Source organism: Leucopleurus acutus, assembly GCF_964270905.1.
Source record: "Leucopleurus acutus genome assembly, chromosome: 11".
Lineage (NCBI taxonomy): Eukaryota > Metazoa > Chordata > Mammalia > Artiodactyla > Delphinidae > Leucopleurus > Leucopleurus acutus.
Window position 1 is genome coordinate 3,467,370 of NC_139152.1, and position 18,041 is coordinate 3,485,410.

The following is an 18,041-nucleotide window of genomic DNA, read 5'->3' on the forward strand; positions in this document are numbered from 1 at the left end:
ATAAAGAAGCAGAACCAGGAACTGAGAATTCACCCCGACACTCTGTGCCTGGCTCCTGGGGAAGCCTCCCAAGTCCTCACCGCACCCCCCTGCCCCGAATCTTTGGCTAAGAGGTGGTGGTGAGAGGTCCAGAGATCAGCTGGCCGGCGAGGGGGCTGTGCATGTGCACAGGCCTGCACACATCCATTTGGACCCCGGTTGGCAGGAAGGGTGGAAAGGAGAGGATCAAGGGATTTGTAAGAAGATCTCAGCAGAGAGGCCTTTAATCTTTGAAGCAACTGCCTGAATGGAGGCCACATTGTCAGGGATGACCTTGGGGGCCAAATAGCCAGAAGCGCTGGGATAACTGCCACCCCTCCGCCAGGCAACTGAGTCTTGAAAGACCGGAGCCCAAAGTCCAAAGATGGACTGGCCCCGTGGCCCCTTTATGACACGGTAGTGGCTCCAAACCAGACCCGGAAACAAGCATCCCATTGAATGGAAGACTGCGAAACTGAAGCCCTCAAAAGAAACAGCACCTGTGCAAGCACCCGCGATAAATCAGCTTCAGAGCTTGGATCAAAACAGAAATAAAGCCCAGTGTTCCTGCCTCTGAGACCCGGAAGTCCTCCGAGCATACTCAGGGACACGCAGTAGAGCGACAGGCTACGTTGCCCAACTGCTGAACTTTGGTGCCCTGGTCCGTTGCCAAATGGCTCTCATTCTCCACAAAACCCTTGACTTCTAACCCACCCCTCCCCATCAGTGCAGATCTGTGTCTGGGGTGCAGACAGAAAGATGGAGGATGGAAAAGAGTCTTGTGGCAGAATGCGCGTGTGGTGGCAGGTGCGGGCGTGGATGGCCTGGAGACGGCAGAGGGACCGGGCACAGCTGTGTCACGGGCCAAGAAGCTGGAGAGACAGTGGCAAGAGGGCCAGCTGAGGAATGCATCTCCATTCTCCTGCCTGCCAGCCTTTTTCTAATTCTTACCAGATTGTAAACTCTGAAGGGGAAGAGATGGGAGCCAACTCTCTCCTAGCTCCTGACATGTGCTAGGCTTATGTTCAATCTAACTGGGCACTTCACATGTGCAAGGCTGGCTAAATCTTATCGAATCTAATCATAAGAAAAGCTCCACAGGGAGGTCATATAACCCCATTACCCAGATGAAGCATCTGAGGCTTGAAAAGGAATAAGTACTTTATACAAAGTCCTGCAGCTGGTGAGAAATAAAGCTTGGATTTGAACCCTGCCCTGTCTTTAAATTCCATACGTTTTTCCAGGGATCATCAATGCTTTTTATCCCACTCAGTCCCCCACAAAAAAGTAAATGCTCCATAAACATCTTACTTAAGTTTTAAAATAAATCACCTCTGCAGCCATTCAAGATTTGCAAAATAAAAAAAAAACTGAAAACTACACATCACTCAATTTCCTGGCTTTACTGCACTTCGCAGATATTGGATTTTTTTTTTATTCAAACAGAAAGTCACAAAAATTATAATCATCCTCACCAGTTCACTCAGTCCCATGTAATTAATTTTTTTTTCATCTTGATCTTTTGTTAGCACTTTTATGAACTCATCAGTTTTCCATTAGAGTTCTGAAAATGCTTATTCATTCAGTTCAGCAGTATAGTCAGTTATCAGAAACCTGTGCTTGTCAGAGTCTTTTCCATGAATTCCTTGAAGGTGAAACCCTTTTATAGGCACATTTTTGCAAAAGCACCAGAGTACACCCAGAACTGTCTGTAAATGACAAAAGACTTAAAAATGACCACGGTTAAAGATTTGATGAAAGTTCATAATAATGCAATTGACAAAGAAATTTAGTTATTTCTGAGATATGCATTTTAAAATAATAACTAGAATTATGACTTATAACATGCATTTTAAACATGCATTTTATAACATGCATTTTAAAATAATATATAACATGCATTTTAAAATAACAACTAGAATTATGACTTATAACATTATACCAGACTTATAACTTATAACATTATAACATTATGACTTATAACATTATACCATATACCATTATACCATTATACCTAAGATTTTTAGGAATTTCCTGTAATGTCTGAAACATTTACATTAACATATTTCCATACGAAAGTTTAGTATTAGTTTCTTTTTTAACTTATTTTTTTATACAGCAGGTTCTTATTAGTCATCAATTTTATACACATCAGTGTATATATGTCAATACCAATCGCCCAATTCAGATACTGGATTTTTTACAAATTGAAGGTTTGTGGCAACCCTGCGTTGAGTGTCGAGCAAGTCTATCAGCAGCATATTTCCAACAGCCTTTGCTCAGTTCGTGTCTCTGTGTCACATTTTGGTAATTCCCACACTATTTCAAATTTTTTCATTATTATTCTCTTTGTTATGGTGATCTGTGATCTGCAATCATTGATGTTACTTACTTTTTTTAATGATGTTACTATTACAAAAAGATTATGACTCACTGAAGGCTCAGATGATGGTTAGCATTTTTTTAACCAATAAATTATTTTTTCCCCGAATTCGACCAATAAAGTATTTTTGAATGAAGGTATGTAGATTTTTTTTTTTTTAGACATAATGCTACTGCACACTTAATTGACTACAGTATAGTGTAAACATAACTGTTATATGCACTGGGAAACCAAAACATTTGTGTGACCCTCTTGCAATATTCACTTTATTGTGGAGGTCTGGAACTGAACCCACAGTGTCTCCCAGGTCTGCATCTATAAAATCCATGGTTTGTCTGGAATATCATTTCTCTATTCCCACCCCCACCTTTCCTTCTCCTTTTCCCACCTTGGGCCCTCTTCCCAGGCCTTGGTGCCATAAAGGGCAATTCCACCTTCAATGGCTTATGGGATCTTAGTTCCCCAACCAGGGATCGAACCTGGGCCCTGGCAGTGAAAGCGCCAAGTCCTAACCAGGGAATTCCCAAAAACGCAGTTTAAAAGAAGAGAAGAAATGGGTAGGAGGCAGATAACACCTCTTCCCCTGGCCTGTTGTCTCATGTTAGTAAAGGGGCTGGACGACTCATGTTCGTGACTTTCTACACCCAGAAGCCACAGCTCTTCACGCTCCTGGTCCCCCCACTGGCCTGGGGGGAGGTTAGAAGCCCAAAGGACAAACTTGAGGTTCCTGGACTTCCTGGCCAGTCCCCTCGGTTGTTTTATTAGTATTGTCAGGGGTGCCCCAAGCTTTATTAAATTTTCCTTACATTTATGTCATTGTTTCCAATGACAGTGGCTCAGGCCCCAGCATGTCAGTAAATTCCAAGCTTTTGATGTCCACTTCACACATAAGGAGGTGAGAATTTATTTTTGAATGTCATTCAATTTTTCAATACCTAAATAGACTAAAAACAAAAACATCAGGAAAATAATAATTCATGTTTTGGGGGGGGTTTAATCTAGAATTCTTTCCAGAATCCAGCACCTGGTTATCACAGCTATTATACTTTATTTATTTATTTTTTTTTTGAGGTACGCGGGCCTCTCACTGCTGTGGCCTCTCCCGTTGCGGAGCACAGGCTCCGGACGTGCAGGCTCAGCAGCCATGGCTCATGGGCCCAGCCGCTCCACGGCATGTGGGATCTTCCCGGACCGGGGCACGAACTCATGTCCCCTGCATCGGCAGGCGGACTCTCAACCACTGCGCCACCAGGGAAGCCCCTATACTTTATTTTTTCTTTTCAAGAATCTCTAGGTCAGAGTAGTGGGATTATAGGTGACTGTCAGTTTCTTCTTCATACTTTTATATATACCATAGCACTTTTATTGATTTCTTTATGCCTTGATTTGGTCCAGAAAAAGTTAAAACGGCTTGCAAGTACCACAGAATATAAGATGACATAAACTAATAGTAGTTGTGGGAAAGAAAGAAAAAGATAGAGGAATAAAATTGGTACCAAAGTGCAAATCATAAAATCTTTTACACTTTTTTCCAAATGAACCAAAAACTGAATTCTAAAGCTTTCTAGTAACCAACACAAAGGGAGAAACCTGTGTGGTTATATAATTTACATGGCCAATAAAAATGAAAACAAACGGATTGCTCAAGAGAGCAGAGCTAGTTCTAATATCAAGATCAGAAGAAAAGTTCTCATCACAAGAAAAAAAATTGTAATTATGTGAGATGATGGATGTTAACTAAACTTACTGTGGTGATCATTTTGCAATGTATACAAATATCACATCATTATGTCGTACACTTCGATATGTCAATTATATCTCTAAAACTGGGGAAAAAAAATAAAGACCAGAAGAAACGTTTCTGGAAGGTTCTCAAACACAGGATAAGCAATGACTCTCAATCCCATCCTTGGAGAATGTCACAGGGCTATATCTCATAACACTTAGGTCCTGGGTCTTGCCCCTCCTTAAGTTATTGAATCAGTTGTACTAGGTGCCTCATGCACAAAAAGGTAATTTTATAGGGGTTACTGTGGTCCAGATACACAGCCATTATCTGGTATAATGAACATGTGTTGTTTTTATAATCATAAAGAAATATTATTTTAAAATAAATCACATACTGTGTGATTCCATTTCCATAAAGTATAGAAATAGACTATATTAATCTATGCTTATGGTAGTGACAGAAATCGCTGGTACCATTCTGTTTCTTCATCAGGGTGTTCGTTACAAGGGTATGCTCAGTTTGTGGAGATTCATCAAGCTGTACCCTTACATGTGCACTTTTCTGTACATATAACATACTCCCATGGGAATTTCCTGGTGGTCCAGTGGTTAGGATTCTGGGCTTTCAATGCCAGGGGCCCAGGTTCGATCCCTAGTCAGAGAACTAAGATCCCACAAGCCACGTGGGGCGGCCAAAAAAAAAGAAACCAAACCAAACAAAAAAACCCAACAAACAGAAAAAGGTACTTCCATGAAAAGTAAAAAAAAAAAAAAACAGGGACCACATGGACAATTTGCATGTTTATTTTCTACAAAAGTTGGTCAATGGTAAAAAAAATTTTAAAGTTTAGCATAAGAAGTAAATTACATACTAAAATATCACAGAGATTAAAAAAAATATATGGATACTTCTAACACTGAAAGCAGTGCTTGTTGGAACCTAAGAGTCTGTAAAAATTTAATCTATCCATCATGCTTTGCTCAAATGTATAACATATTCAGCCCGGGACCCTTTATATATACCCCATCCAAACTACTCTCACCCCTTCCAGTAGTACTTTTTATTATCAGGTAACATATAAATCTATTAATTGTGGATCACAAGGTCAAAGGAGGGTTGTCTGAAAGCTCAGAACGTATGCTTGGCCTAGCTGAGACCTCATCATCCTCGGACAGAAGGAAGCGTGCTCGTGGAAATTAAAAGGTAGGATTTGAGAGCGGTGCAACTCGGTACAGAAGCAGACAGTCAGCGGCCAACTGCAAGAACAGCCTCCAGGCCCCCTTCCAAAGCAAACTCTGCTCTGGCGGCTGCCCTGCTCCGCTCCATAAAGCCCAGCCCAGGCTCTGGGGTCTGGAAAACTACTGCAGCGCGCCGCCAGCCACTCCTAAAGCCAGCACAGAAGTGGCTGCTTCAAAGGCCTCGTGCTGCAAAGCAGTCAGAACCGTGCGGGGCATCTGGACACCTCCCAGGACAGGCGCCGCCGGCAGCCCAATCACCACCGAGCAGGAGATCGGGGCCTCAGCCCACACGAGGGTCCCTGGGTGACAGCAGGATAGCAGGGCCGGCTGTGCTGCTGGGATTCTGCGGCCACGTCAGAAAGGACTAGAGAGCCCAGAAAAGGAGAGGCCAAGGCTGGGTGAGGGCCCCTGTCCTCACACCCTGTGGTCCTGGTGCAGACGGCGCTGGTCCAAAGGAAACACACTTTTAATAGGAAAAGCAGTGATGGCTTAATTCTTATCCTTCGCATTTGTGTGTAAAGGCTACTGCTGTTTATATGTATTATGGTACGAGGAACAAGAATTCCTAGGTTCTATTCTTGGATCCATCACTGATAAGCCAAGTATCTGCCAGTGAAAATATCAGGTGCTTGGAAATTCAGAGCTTACCATCCATAACCAGAAGGTATTTGAGTGCCCAGTATTTGCCCTGAATTGATTACTGACTTGAAGTTCCAGGCAGCAGCCGGGTGGCCAGAATGGCAGCATAAAGAGAGGTAAGTAGGACGGAGGAAAAGGAGCCAGAGGCTCCACGGGAAAGAGGGGCAGCCCAGCCGGGGCGACATGCGACAGGGTCCCGGGCCCAAGGGGCCCACGAAGCAGCTGTGCTTCCCTCCACACTTGCCTCTGCTCTGAGGCTCAGCTCTAAGCCACAGCCTTCCCGCTCTGCCCACACATCTGTCTCATCTGTTTTTCCCTCTCTCCTGGCCTGCGTCTCAGATTACCGTTCTGCCCTGAGCTACCTCTGTCACTGGAGGGTTTGTCTCCCTTCCAAATCGGAATGTCTGTGGCGACCCCGGGAGCCACAGGGCCCGCCTGACATCTGTGGCTATGCCACCGCAGCCCACTCGGAGTCACTTAGGAATCGCGGGGGCCAGCCGGACAGATGTGTTATAAGTTTCAGGCTTGGAAACACCTTGGGGTTTAGCAGGTACACTGGACACTTAAATGGGGACATTGCAGACCCAGCCTTGTGAGACGTGGAAAGAGGCTGGTGTGCACCACCATTCGGCCCTGGCTCTGTGGCCAGCTGTGATCGCTTGGTTCCAGCACCAAGTTGGTCTCAGCAGCAGGTCAATTATCGAGCAAAGAACCTAGAAACCATTTTAGTCCAGACCTCTGCCCTCAGGCAGGACGTAGCTAATTCAGTCTGAACAAATGGGTATAGCTCATTAAAAGTTGCCAGGACGGGGTCTTTAACTTCCAATAATAGTCTGGGCCCGGGGTTGCTCTCAGCCAGTACACACCGGTACACCTGTGCCAGTTCTCAAAATACTGGAACACTTATGAACGTGTTGGTATATAGTGACTGCCCCAGGCCCTCCGAATGTCCCACTAGAGCCCTGACCTGTCCTCAGGAGAGCTCCATGACCCAGCAGCTAAAGACTAATGCCAGCCACAGTAAGGAACCTTCCGCCCCATCCCAGCACCACCATCCATACCAAAGTACAGTATGGTTAAACAGTTTTACTATTTCCCTATCCATTCAGCAACACCACCTTATTCTAAAACTTTCGACTGCTTTCTCTTATCTACTGAATAAATGCCACCCTTTAAGGTTGTTCTTCAGAGTCTTTCATACTGTGGCACCATTCCCTATCCTCCTTCACACCCTCTGCTTCACCAAACCCAGACGCTCAACATTTCCAAACACTAACTTGTCCTTGACTATTGGTCTTGGCTTCTGCTGCCCTCTCTGCCTGGAATAGCTTTCTCTTTCTGCATCCACTAAAGTCTTACCAACTCCTCAAGATCTCCTGAAATGTCACCACTTCCATGAAATATTAGTTGAAAGAGCCGTGTCCCATTTCCAGAAGTGTCACAGCAACGTGTAGGTTCTACCTCTGTAAAACTTAACGGTTGTCTCCTATTACGATCATTCTCATATACGCACCTGAACTCCCCTCCTAGAGGGAAAGCTGTGAGAGGCAGAAACCATAACAGAGTCATCACCACATCTAAGTGACCGAGCACAATGCCCTGCTCGAGCTACGTGCTAAACAAATATTTGTTTAAATGAGTGAGTATGAAGCCCGCGCACCTAGAGCCCGTGCTCTGCAGCAAGAGAAGCCCACGCACCACAACTAGAGAAAGCCCACACGCAGCAACAAAGACCCAACGGGGCCAAAAAATAAATAACTGAATAAATAAATTTATAAAAAATAATAATAAATAAATAAGTGCGTGAGTGAGTAAACAGCTCTCATTCTTTTGTCCAAGGGACCCATTCTTCTATCCGTGAACAGTTTCGGTGGCTTCTCCCTGAAGTTACTCCAAATGTGGTTGTATCTTTTTCTACAGATGGAGCCCAAACTGCATATCACGCATCTCAAACTACGGGGTTATTCCATAAGAAGCAGGAAGCGCGCTCCCTGTCATTACTTAACCACCCTGGAGTTTGTAACTACCAGCTCTCCATACATTTCTCCCAGCACCAGATCAGGGCGGCAGTCACACAGGGACAGGCAAATGAAAGGTTCTTGGTAACGGAGGCTGGCCTTACAGATGACAGGAAGGCTGGTGGTGCAGTGAGCTGGCAGGGGCTGCTTCAGAGAGGCAGGGTGGCTTGCTGGGAAGCAGAACCAGGCTGGGGCTCTAGTTGCTGCTGTATGCCAGGGTGTACGCGAGGGAAGGCTAGCAACCCTCTTCTTACCGCTGTGCTTTCTAATCCCTCCTTCCCCACTCTCCCTCCAGAGGAATGGCTGGGAGTAAGACCTATAAGACAAGACAGGACTTCGATGCACGACGTCTGAGCTTCTTAAAAACAAAGGACGGGGGACCAGGAGCCAGAAAGCACAGCCACTGTCTAAATCTCATTCCAAAAGGAAATCAAGGAAAGAGTAGAATACGATGGGACAGCCCGGCATGACAAGCCACCCTGCCAGCAGGTGGGCTTCAAGGCTCTAGGAGGCTGAGAAGAAGGTACGAGGGATCCATCAGTGCCCAGGCTTGGGCCCCCGTTAAAAACAACAGTTAGGGAAACGGAAAGCCAGTTCTGGACTAGGAAGCTGAGAACATTCTTCTGGAGAAGGGTCCGTTTGGAAAAGGAAACAAAGAATAAGGAAACCCAGTCAGAAAGTGAAGATTCATCTAGAAGGGAAAAGAAACTGACCCAGGAATTGATGGCTAAGGACGAGAGAGCCAATAGGAGACAGAGGTTGGGAGCCAGGTGTGAGATGATAATTATGGCAAACTGCTTCCGGTCTCTGAGGAGAAAGCTCACTTGGGGTAAAGGAAAAGTATGTGCTGGGGGGTGAGGGAGGCGGATGGGAGGCCATTCATTTCAGGGTCACAAAGCAACTGCTCTGCTCTCTGGGTTTGGCCATGCCGCAGCGTGCGGGATCTTAGTTTCCTGACCACGAGTGGAACCCGTGCCCCCTGCAGTGGAAACGTGGAGTCCTAACCACTGGACCGCCAGGGAAGTCTCTCCTCTCTGGTTTTAATCTGTGCAGTGGACGCCACTGGCTACCAGGTTAACAAGATGGTGGCCAAGGAGGAGAGAAGGGAGATCCCTCCCAGGGCCTCCCACCCACCCACACTCCCCCTGGGCTCATCCACAGGGGACCCTCTGAGTGGCCGTGGTATGGAAGAGTAGATACACTCTGTCTTTCAGAGGAGCGAGCAAGGCCTGGGGAGCTGAGGGAAGGCAGATTGGTCTTCAGAAGGAAGAGCTCTTCCTACTTGAGACCTGTGGACCTGACTTGTGAAGACCCTTCCTGGTGGTGTGCTGGGCTCCCTGACCCTGGAAATGCTCAGGCGGGGAGATCACACAATCGTAGTGTTCACACTGAAAGGGACCAACTCCCTCCTTCTACCTGAGAAGCTGCCATTTGCGCCTGGATTTCCCAACTAGTTAGCGTCAGAACCAGGAATGGAAGCCCAGTCTGCAAACACACAGCCAGAAATATTTCAGCAGCCACAGAGTGAGAGGTTCCGCCATAAATACCCATCTCTGTCCTGAACCAGCTCAATTACTGACCCTAGTAATTCCCTGTCTTTGGCCACAAGAGGAGGCAAAGCACCACACCCAGCCCTGGGCAGAACAGCTGACACAAGAACTTAGAGCATCTTCTCACCAGAGTTCCATCCATCGTCCCTTAGTTTTCCTGAAAGGGGGAATGTTTGTAATTCCATACGTTGTCTGGAATTATAACCCTCCCCCCTTCAGGACTGGGAAGGGCACCTAGTAGTTCTGGGAGTTTCTCTTTTTTCCAACTATTGCAGCGACCTTTTACACAGTGCCTGACACTTCGGAGGTTTTACTTCACTCTGTCAGTAGTAAACTGAAAACCACCTCGGACAGGCATGCCTGTTGAAGTAAAAAGAGAAAGAGAGCATCCCCTCCGTTTTCCTAGGAGGAAACTGAGACAAATTTTAAGTGGCTCTGGCTCCGTGGAAAAAGAGAAGCAGGAATCTACCCACTGCCCGGTCCACTGAGCTGCCCTGAGCAGGGTATGGGGGTTCAGCTCATTCCGCAGGGTTCCCGAGGGGGGCTGCAGACAACCCGCTGGGGGTGGAGGGTGGCCAGGACCAGGAGAGGGGACCGCTCGAGGGAGGTGGGAGACTTGAAGGAAGAGGAAGGGGCTGGGAGGGGAGTGGCCTGTGGGAAGAGGGGGAGGCGAGTGGCTCACGGCGGTATCGTTAAAATAAAGGACCCCCCCCCGAAAACGCCGCAGGGGAGCAAACGGAGCGAGCCACGGAGAAGGCGGGTAGCAAAGTTTGGGTCGCGCGGACCGGAGCGAGCGGCCTGGTGGAGGCGGCCGAAGGCGCGCCAGACACGGACCTCAGCCCGCGTCGACGCGTTTCTCTGGTACCGGGTCTGCGAGCCGAGTGCGGCCAGGGGTGGCCCCGAGGCTCCCCCGGCTTCCCTCCCGCGGGGCGCCCGGCAACTGGAGACCCAGCGAGGTGGAGACCGGGTCTGAGATGGGGGGTGGGTCCCCCCTGAGGCGGGAGCCGCCGGCCCTGCCCCCTCCCTGCTGCGCGCCTGCCGCGGCCCCGGCGCTACTCACTCCGGTTCAGGGGGTTCCCGCCGACCTGGGCCGACGCCGCCAATTCCAGATAAAGAGTCCAGAGCCCCACGGACACCACGGCGAGCAGCAGCAGCAGCCGGAAGCGCCTCCGCAGCAGCTTGACCGGGCGCAGCAGCAGCAGCAGCCGCGCGGCCCGGGGGCCCCCCATGGCCCTAAGCCCCTGGCCCCGGCCCGGCCCCGGCCGGCTCTCAGCGCCGGGCCCCGGCCGCCCGACCAGGCCGCCCCGCCGCGGGGCGCCGGCTCATGCTCCTCCCGAGGCCCCGCCGGCTCCTGCCCACGCCCGGACGCGGGCTTGCTGCCGGCCGCCCCACAGCTCCTCGCTCGCCGCCCGCTCTCGGGCTGCCCACGAGGAGGCTACCCAGGTGCGCCGCCCCGCCCCGCTCCTCGCCCCGCTCCTCGCCCCGCCCCCTCCCGCGCCTCCGCCCGCCGCCCACCTGCCCCGCCCCCGGGCTCGCCCCGCCCCCGCGGCACAGGTGGGCCCCGCCCCCGAGCGGAGCCGGGAGAGGGACGGCCGCTCGGGCCTCGCTGGTCGATACCCGGCGCCTCCGCCAGCCGGGGGTGCGTGGGGCAGGCATGATCTGCACTCTGCTCCCCAAGCACGAGTGAGGTCGAAGCTTTGTAGACGCGGGGCGTGGGGCGGGGGTAGTGTTGGGGAGGCTGCGGCTTGGGGCGTTTCGTGGCCCGCAGCGACCCTACCCCTGCCTTAGAGTAGACATCGGAGCTGGGGAACCCTGGCGTCTCAATTCAGTCGCGGTCTCCTCTCCCAACCACATCTCCAAGAGACCCTGGGAGAGTTGTACGGCCCCCGGGGTGAACCCAAGTAGTTGCTCCCAGACGAGGATGACAGAGCCCGGGGGGAGAATGGATGTTGGAGGGTTCTGAGGAAAAATTACAAATCAGAAAATAAACCAACAAAACGACAACAAAAACACAAACTCACTCCTAGAGTTAAAAAAGTTCATCAAGATATTCTGCATTCCAGTTCTCTGCCTTCAGGCAGGTAAAACATTATTACCTGATTTAAATGAGAGAATTAAAGTCCAGAGGAACACAGTGGACTGCCTAAGGTCATTCATCCGGGAACACTGCAGTTTTCTTTTTTGCTTTTTCTCCTGGGGACAATGCTCAGGAGACTATGGAGAAAGCAGGGGGTCAAAAGCATTCCCGGACATTTTAAAGCCACATGAACAGCATGCAAATACTGTTGACACACCGCTGTTCACATAACTGAGTGGTTTCCCCTCCCCTCTGCTACCACTGTAGCTGGATGTCCAACCATCCCATAGGCCCTACTGGACTATTGGAACTTTTCTAATTAGCCCCCCAACTCCAGGCTCCCCACCTGCCACCACCCCCCATCTTCTCTACTACCACCAGATCGTCTTCATAAAATCCTCTATGCCTCCATACACCTGCTCAAAAATGTGCTTACTGGTTAAAGTGCAAACTGTGAATCTGGCATTCAAGGCCTTCCGAAACCTTTTCCAACTTTACGTGGCCATGCGAAAGCTGCTGCAGCTGAAATGAGTTGATTCACCGCCTCCAACACATTTTCCTTTCCAGTTGGTCCAGTTGGTCAGGTCTGACCCCTCCTCCAAGGTCCATTTCAGGTCTGTGAAGCTTTCTTGGACCCGCCCAGTCCTGAGCAACCCCATCCTCCTTGGAGCTTTGGCACAACTGGCAGCCTGATGCGTACCCACCTACTGGTAGGTGCACACTCACTTTGAGTTTGAGTATAGTCTCCCAACTTCCCTGTGAGGCTTCAAAAGTGAGAACTGAAAAACAAATATCGCATATGAATGCATATACGTGGAATGTAGAGAAATGGCATAGATGATCTTATTTGCAAAGCAGAAATAGAGACGTAGAGAATAAACAAACAAACGTATGGATACCAAGGGGGAAGTCGGGCGGGGCGGGGGGGGGGGTGAATTGGGAGATTGGGATTGACCTATATACACTATTGATACTATGTATAAAATAGATAACTAATGAGAACTGACTGTATAGCACAGGAAGCTCTACTCAATGCTCTATGGTGACCTAAATGGGAAGGAAATCCAAAAAAAGAGGGGATATACGTGTACAAATAGATGATTCACTTTGTTGTATGGTAGAAACTAACACAACGTTATAAAGCAACTCTACTCCAATAAAAATTAATTTTAAAAAAGGCGGGGGAGAACTGTGCACCCTCAGGATGCAGCACAGCGTCCATTTGTCACTTGGTACCCTTTAAGGAGGGAGGTAGTCCCAGGAGGGAACGTCCCTCAGAATTCTCAGTGTAGTTATTCAGCAAAAGGTGAATCTGAAGGACAGTTCTCTACTAATAGCCCCGGGGAAATGTCTCTGTGAAGGTCCAAACCACAGCTGTGTGCACTTCCCACCCCTTCTTTCTCTCCCAAAGACCAAGACAGGAGCAGCCAGAGGGTACAAGCTTGGCCAAGGCAGGTGGGAGGTGACCAGGGCCCCTGCACGTGGAGTCTCTCTCTCTCATGGGGGGCAACCACCCTGGACGTTAGGCTGAATCACTTTCAGGACTTTGTATGAAAATTGGTGGCAGCCCCACGATTCTCTCCTTAAAGACTGGCCCTCTGGGGCTTCCCTGGTGGCTCAGTGGTTGAGAGTCCGCCTGCCGATGCAGGGGACACGGGTTCGTGCCCCGGTCCGGGAAGATCCCACATGCCGCGGAGCGGCTGGGCCCGTGAGCCATGGCCGCTGAGCCTGTGCGTCCAGAGCCTGTGCTGCGCGACGGGAGAGGCCACAACAGTGAGAGGCCCGCGTAACGCAAAAAAGACTTCAATCTACCAGACCCTTGAAGTGTTTATTATGTGGGAACTGGGAGAGATATAAAACATGGAGCATGCCATCTAGTTGAGGAAAAAGACATTCCACTAAAAAAGAAAAGTGACACTTTAAAGGTAGAGTTTCTGGTCCAAATAGTGAATTCCAAAGAAATTCAGAAAAGGAAAGAGATCAGTCTGCACCTCTCAGTCCTGTGCCCTCCTTTTCTCACTCCTCCTCTGTTCTTATACCTTGAACAGATGGTTACTTTCGTGCTTATGGTGAGAGGGCACAGGGGTGGGGAGGGGTGAGGAGGCCAGGAGACTCCTGGGACTCTCCCTCCCTCTTCTGTTCTCTTTCCTGCTGTGGTTGCCTCACATCAGACCCTGATTTCAGACCACTTGCTCCAAATCCCTTTTCGACTCCTAGTGACATCACAGCAGGGAAGGATCTGGATTCCTTTCTCAATCGGTTGAGCTTGCTGTCATCCTCCCTCAGGTCCAGAGGTATTTGTGGTGACAATTTTTGGTGGCATAATATTGCCACCGAGGTCTGCTCATCGTTGTGTCAATTTAACTGGATGCTCGCTGGTACTTCTGATGATTTTCTCCATCCTTTCACTCTCCCACTTCAGCCCTGGCACCTGCCCTGAATGGCCCAGGGCCATAACACACAAACTGTACCTGAAAGGAGAAAATAAGTTCCAGCATGTCACCTGTAGTATTGATGGGACAGACTCTGTCTTTGGCTCGGCGAGGATGTCAGAGTCCAGCCAAACCACAAAGGTTCTTCTCCCAAATTACAGAGGCTTTCTAAGAGAAGTCAACCTAAGCTTTCTACAATGGGCCGTGGCTAGCACAGGGAGCAGAAAATTCTGATTTGTAACAGGGAGGGGTATCCACTGACCTGTAGGTATGTGAGCAGAACTCTTGTATCCAGAGCAATTCTTACTCTAGACTATGGGGATGTCAGAATATACTAGATCCCGTAACCCCAGTGTTACCCTTCCCCTTTCCTAAAACCCGATATCTACGTTATAATGCAGCACCTTTGGGGAATTCCCTGGTGGCCCAGTGGTTAGGACTCTGTGCTCTCACTGCCGAGGGCCTGGGTTCGATCCCTGGTCAAGGAACTAAGATCCCACAAGCCATGTGGCATGGCCAAAAGAATAATAATGAGAGTAATGCAGCACCTTTGAACTTACAGCACGTGTGTTTTATTTCTCACCATCACGGGAGACTAACAGGGGAGATATTCTCCATTTTACAGACAGACTTCACAAGTAAGCTTCGGTTTCTTGAAGGTGACCTGCGCCAAGTTCACGTGACCGGTAAGTGCTGGAATCAGGACTAGAACGAGATCTTAAGCCTCTGGCGCTCTTCCCATTGCACCCAGGGAGTCCTACCTCTCCCGCCCCACCCTCCATAGTGCTTTCAACCCACACAGAGCCTCACCCTCCTCTTCTCTTTTACTACGGGAGCTTCCCTGCTATTCAAATGTATTTCGTGGAGATACCTTGGTTGGAAATTCCAAGGATAAATCAGCGAGGAACTCTGGGCCATCACGAAGCCAGTGTCTTCGACGGAGACACAGAGGCCTGAGATCCTTTGAGAGAAATCCTGAGAGAGGAATGAACAGTGCTGAAGTGATCCCCAAGGGCCACAGTCAACTCATGTAACTCATCCATACCCAAAGCTGTAGGTTTCTCTGATTCCATTTTGCACGTAGGAAATGGGCTCAGAGACGATAAATAACTTACTCAAGGCGATGTAGGTAACCCTATCTCACGTGGGACTCAAACTCAGGCTTTCGAAGTTCAGACCTGGTACTTTTTTCTTTTCTCCCTTTGCACATATTGCTACCCTGGAGAAATATAGTCACCCTGGAAACTGTGAGCTCACTCTCAGCACGTCTGTAACCCACTCAGCCACGTGACCGTTCTTCTCATCCTCTCCTCCCCACCCTCATTCATGCTGCCTGGGCGACTCTTTACTAAAGACGGCTTTTTTTTCCCTGTCCCTTTCTTCCACGAGTCCATCTTTCACAAATCTTTCTGCAGAGTTCGCTACTGCAGAGGTCAACCCCAGGAGAAGGTGGAGACCCTCACTGAATGCTTCTTATTGGCTACTTCTCCTGATTTCCAATGCGGTTGAGTCCTTCTGTCTGGCTGATAGAATTGTATGAGCCCGGGCCAAGCCCCTAGCCTTAGCTCCACCATCTGTGTTCCTAAATCATTTTGCATACTGGACTGGGAAACAGATGAATATTTACCATCCCTGTAGAAGGATCTGTGCAAGACTACATCACAGAGAGTCAAGGGAACCAGAGGAAGAGGGTAGAGATGTTGTGCTGAAGGGTCAGAACAAAGCTATTGGCTGGGAGAGATCCCAGGCAGTTCACATACTGAGAGCATATAACTTCATCTCCCTCCCAGGCAAATGAGTCTCGAATGCAGTCCTCAAACTCGAGGCGTGACCCAGACCGGAACTATACGCTTTGAAGCTTTTTTGGCATCTATGGCTGGGTCTGGCTTCCCTTTCCAGCCTGCACTGTGATTGCCTCCAAACCAGCACAAGCTCTCTTCCAGCATTCTTCCCCCAGGAAAGAGGATTCCCCAGCAAGTCAACAGACAATTATCCAGGTTGAAAAACTAACTTTGACTTGTGCAGTTTTCACCTGAGTAATACCAATTATTTCCCTCCACTCAGGTCTGCTTGGTTGCTGGGAAACCTACAAGGAGAAAGGGTAAACAGTAGTCTTCGTTGCTCATTCATTGTTGCTGAAACAGAAGCTAAATCAGCTCTCCCTGAAGCTCCGCCTCCTGTCTCTCTGCCACTGAACGCAGTGGAAAGGTATCCTCTCACCTTCTCTGGGAAGATGGTCTCTCCTGTCTGCATCTTCCAGCCTGCTGCTACAGGTACTGGCGAGGAGCTTTGCACTGAAGCTAAGGATGACGACCCATGGTTCTGAGTAAACGTATGACGTCTAGAAGCTGTGTGACTTCCAGTGGCTCCAGGCCCACGGTCCACAGCGCCCGTACCTCTGAGAGAAGTCTTGGGGTTCCCGACTTTTCTTCCAAGGGCACATCCCACAGACCGGGTCCCCACGAGCACAGACACACAGGTGTACACACGCTCCCCTTTGGGGGCTGCACAGGTGGCAGCTTCCTCTCACACCTTAGCTCTCTGACACCACCTCCTGCAACGCTGAGGGTGTTCTCTCAGCATTTGCTGAATAGGCTGTAGGTCTCCAGGCCTCTGAGCGAAGCTGGATTTCCTGCCTCTCTTCTTTGATCCTGGAAAAAGAAACTCTTTCATGTACGTCTCCCACTCCTGACTTCACAACTTCTCCTGTCCCCAGCAGGGCTTGTCGGTGACCACACCTGTCCTACGTTCTATAGTCTGTACTGCTTCTGAAGCGTCCAGCCCAGAAGTCATTCCATAAACACTTTGTACTCACAGAACATGTTCTTACCCCTGCTCATAGGAGGTTCCGCCTCTTTTAAAGCCCATTCATGTAAGGACGCCTTCCTCTAATAAAGCAGAAACGGGAGCATGGATGTCCCTTCCCTCGCCTCAAATACCACTGAATCCACTCCTCTGCTGGGGGCGCTGCAGGCAGCCCAGGCAAGGGATCGGCAGGGCAATGTCAACCTACCTAATGGCTTTGCTGGGGAAGAACAATGATCCCAAAGCCCGGGACATGTGCCGAGTGCCACAAAACAGCTCAAGTGCTCAAGCCCCAGACAGACTTTCTGAAAACCTTCTTTGTCTGAGTTCATAGGTCCAGGCTATGAACCCTTGTGCGAGAACCCCAGTCACTCCACTTAGCGTTCAATCACTGCAGCATCTCAGCGGCCCGACTCAGGTTCCAGACAGTGATGCTGGGCACCGATGGAGCTGAGCTGTTGGTTTCAGGTTTCTCAGCTGTGTTATCTAAGGACCGGCTGCTTGGGATTTGATCAGGGCTGGTTTGGGAGAGAGGCAGACGCTGTCTTTTCCCCAGAACAGACTACTCTTTGAGCTGGGCCGCCACCCGGACTGGGGATGGAAAAAAGAAAACACAAATCCCCACTGTATGTGGTTCTCCGGAATTTAGCTTGGCCCTGGAGAAGGAAAGTTAACAGCAACATCGCTCTCCTCTCCAGGCCCTCTGCAGGCAGCAAACCCCATTAACTGAGGCTTGTCCGGACTGGGAAGGCTTAGGGCAGGGCCAAGAGCGAGGTCTGACCCTCTCAGCAGGGACCGAGGCTCCTGTCTCTTTCCAGGTCAGTACTAAAGTGCTGAGGGCAGGAGACTGATTTCAAGTCCGTTTAGGAGGACCGACTAACATAGAACATTCTCCTCTGGCCAAGCTCCGGAGAAAGGAGACCAGCCCCGTCTAAGGACTTGGAACGAGACAGTCAGTGAAACGACTCAGGGGATGCGGTGCAGGTTCTGTTTTCCTGGCCCCTCATGTTCTGCCCATGTTCACCACGTGTAGGTGGTGGTGACGGAGGGCCATTGGGGAGGGTGTTCGATGTAAGGACCCGTCTTTTGGAGAACGTGACCTGCTGAGTTCTTCCTAAGCTTTCAGAGCTGATGAAAAATTCTTCTGCCTTG

At 49.5% G+C, this 18,041-nt stretch overlaps 1 protein-coding gene across 2 annotated transcripts in view; it reads right to left on the minus strand.

Moving 5' to 3' along the window:
- B4GALNT3 (beta-1,4-N-acetyl-galactosaminyltransferase 3) overlaps window positions 1-10,804 on the minus strand; it is a gene marked incomplete at both ends in the record, with an annotated part of 91,785 nt that extends 80,981 nt beyond the window's left edge. For both annotated transcript variants that reach the window (XM_082850735.1, XM_082850734.1), the window contains one exon: window positions 10,636-10,804. In XM_082850735.1, coding sequence (XP_082706861.1) covers window positions 10,636-10,804 — 169 coding nt within the window. The remainder of the gene's footprint in view (window positions 1-10,635) is intronic.
- Window positions 10,805-18,041: the final 7,237 nt, after the last annotated feature.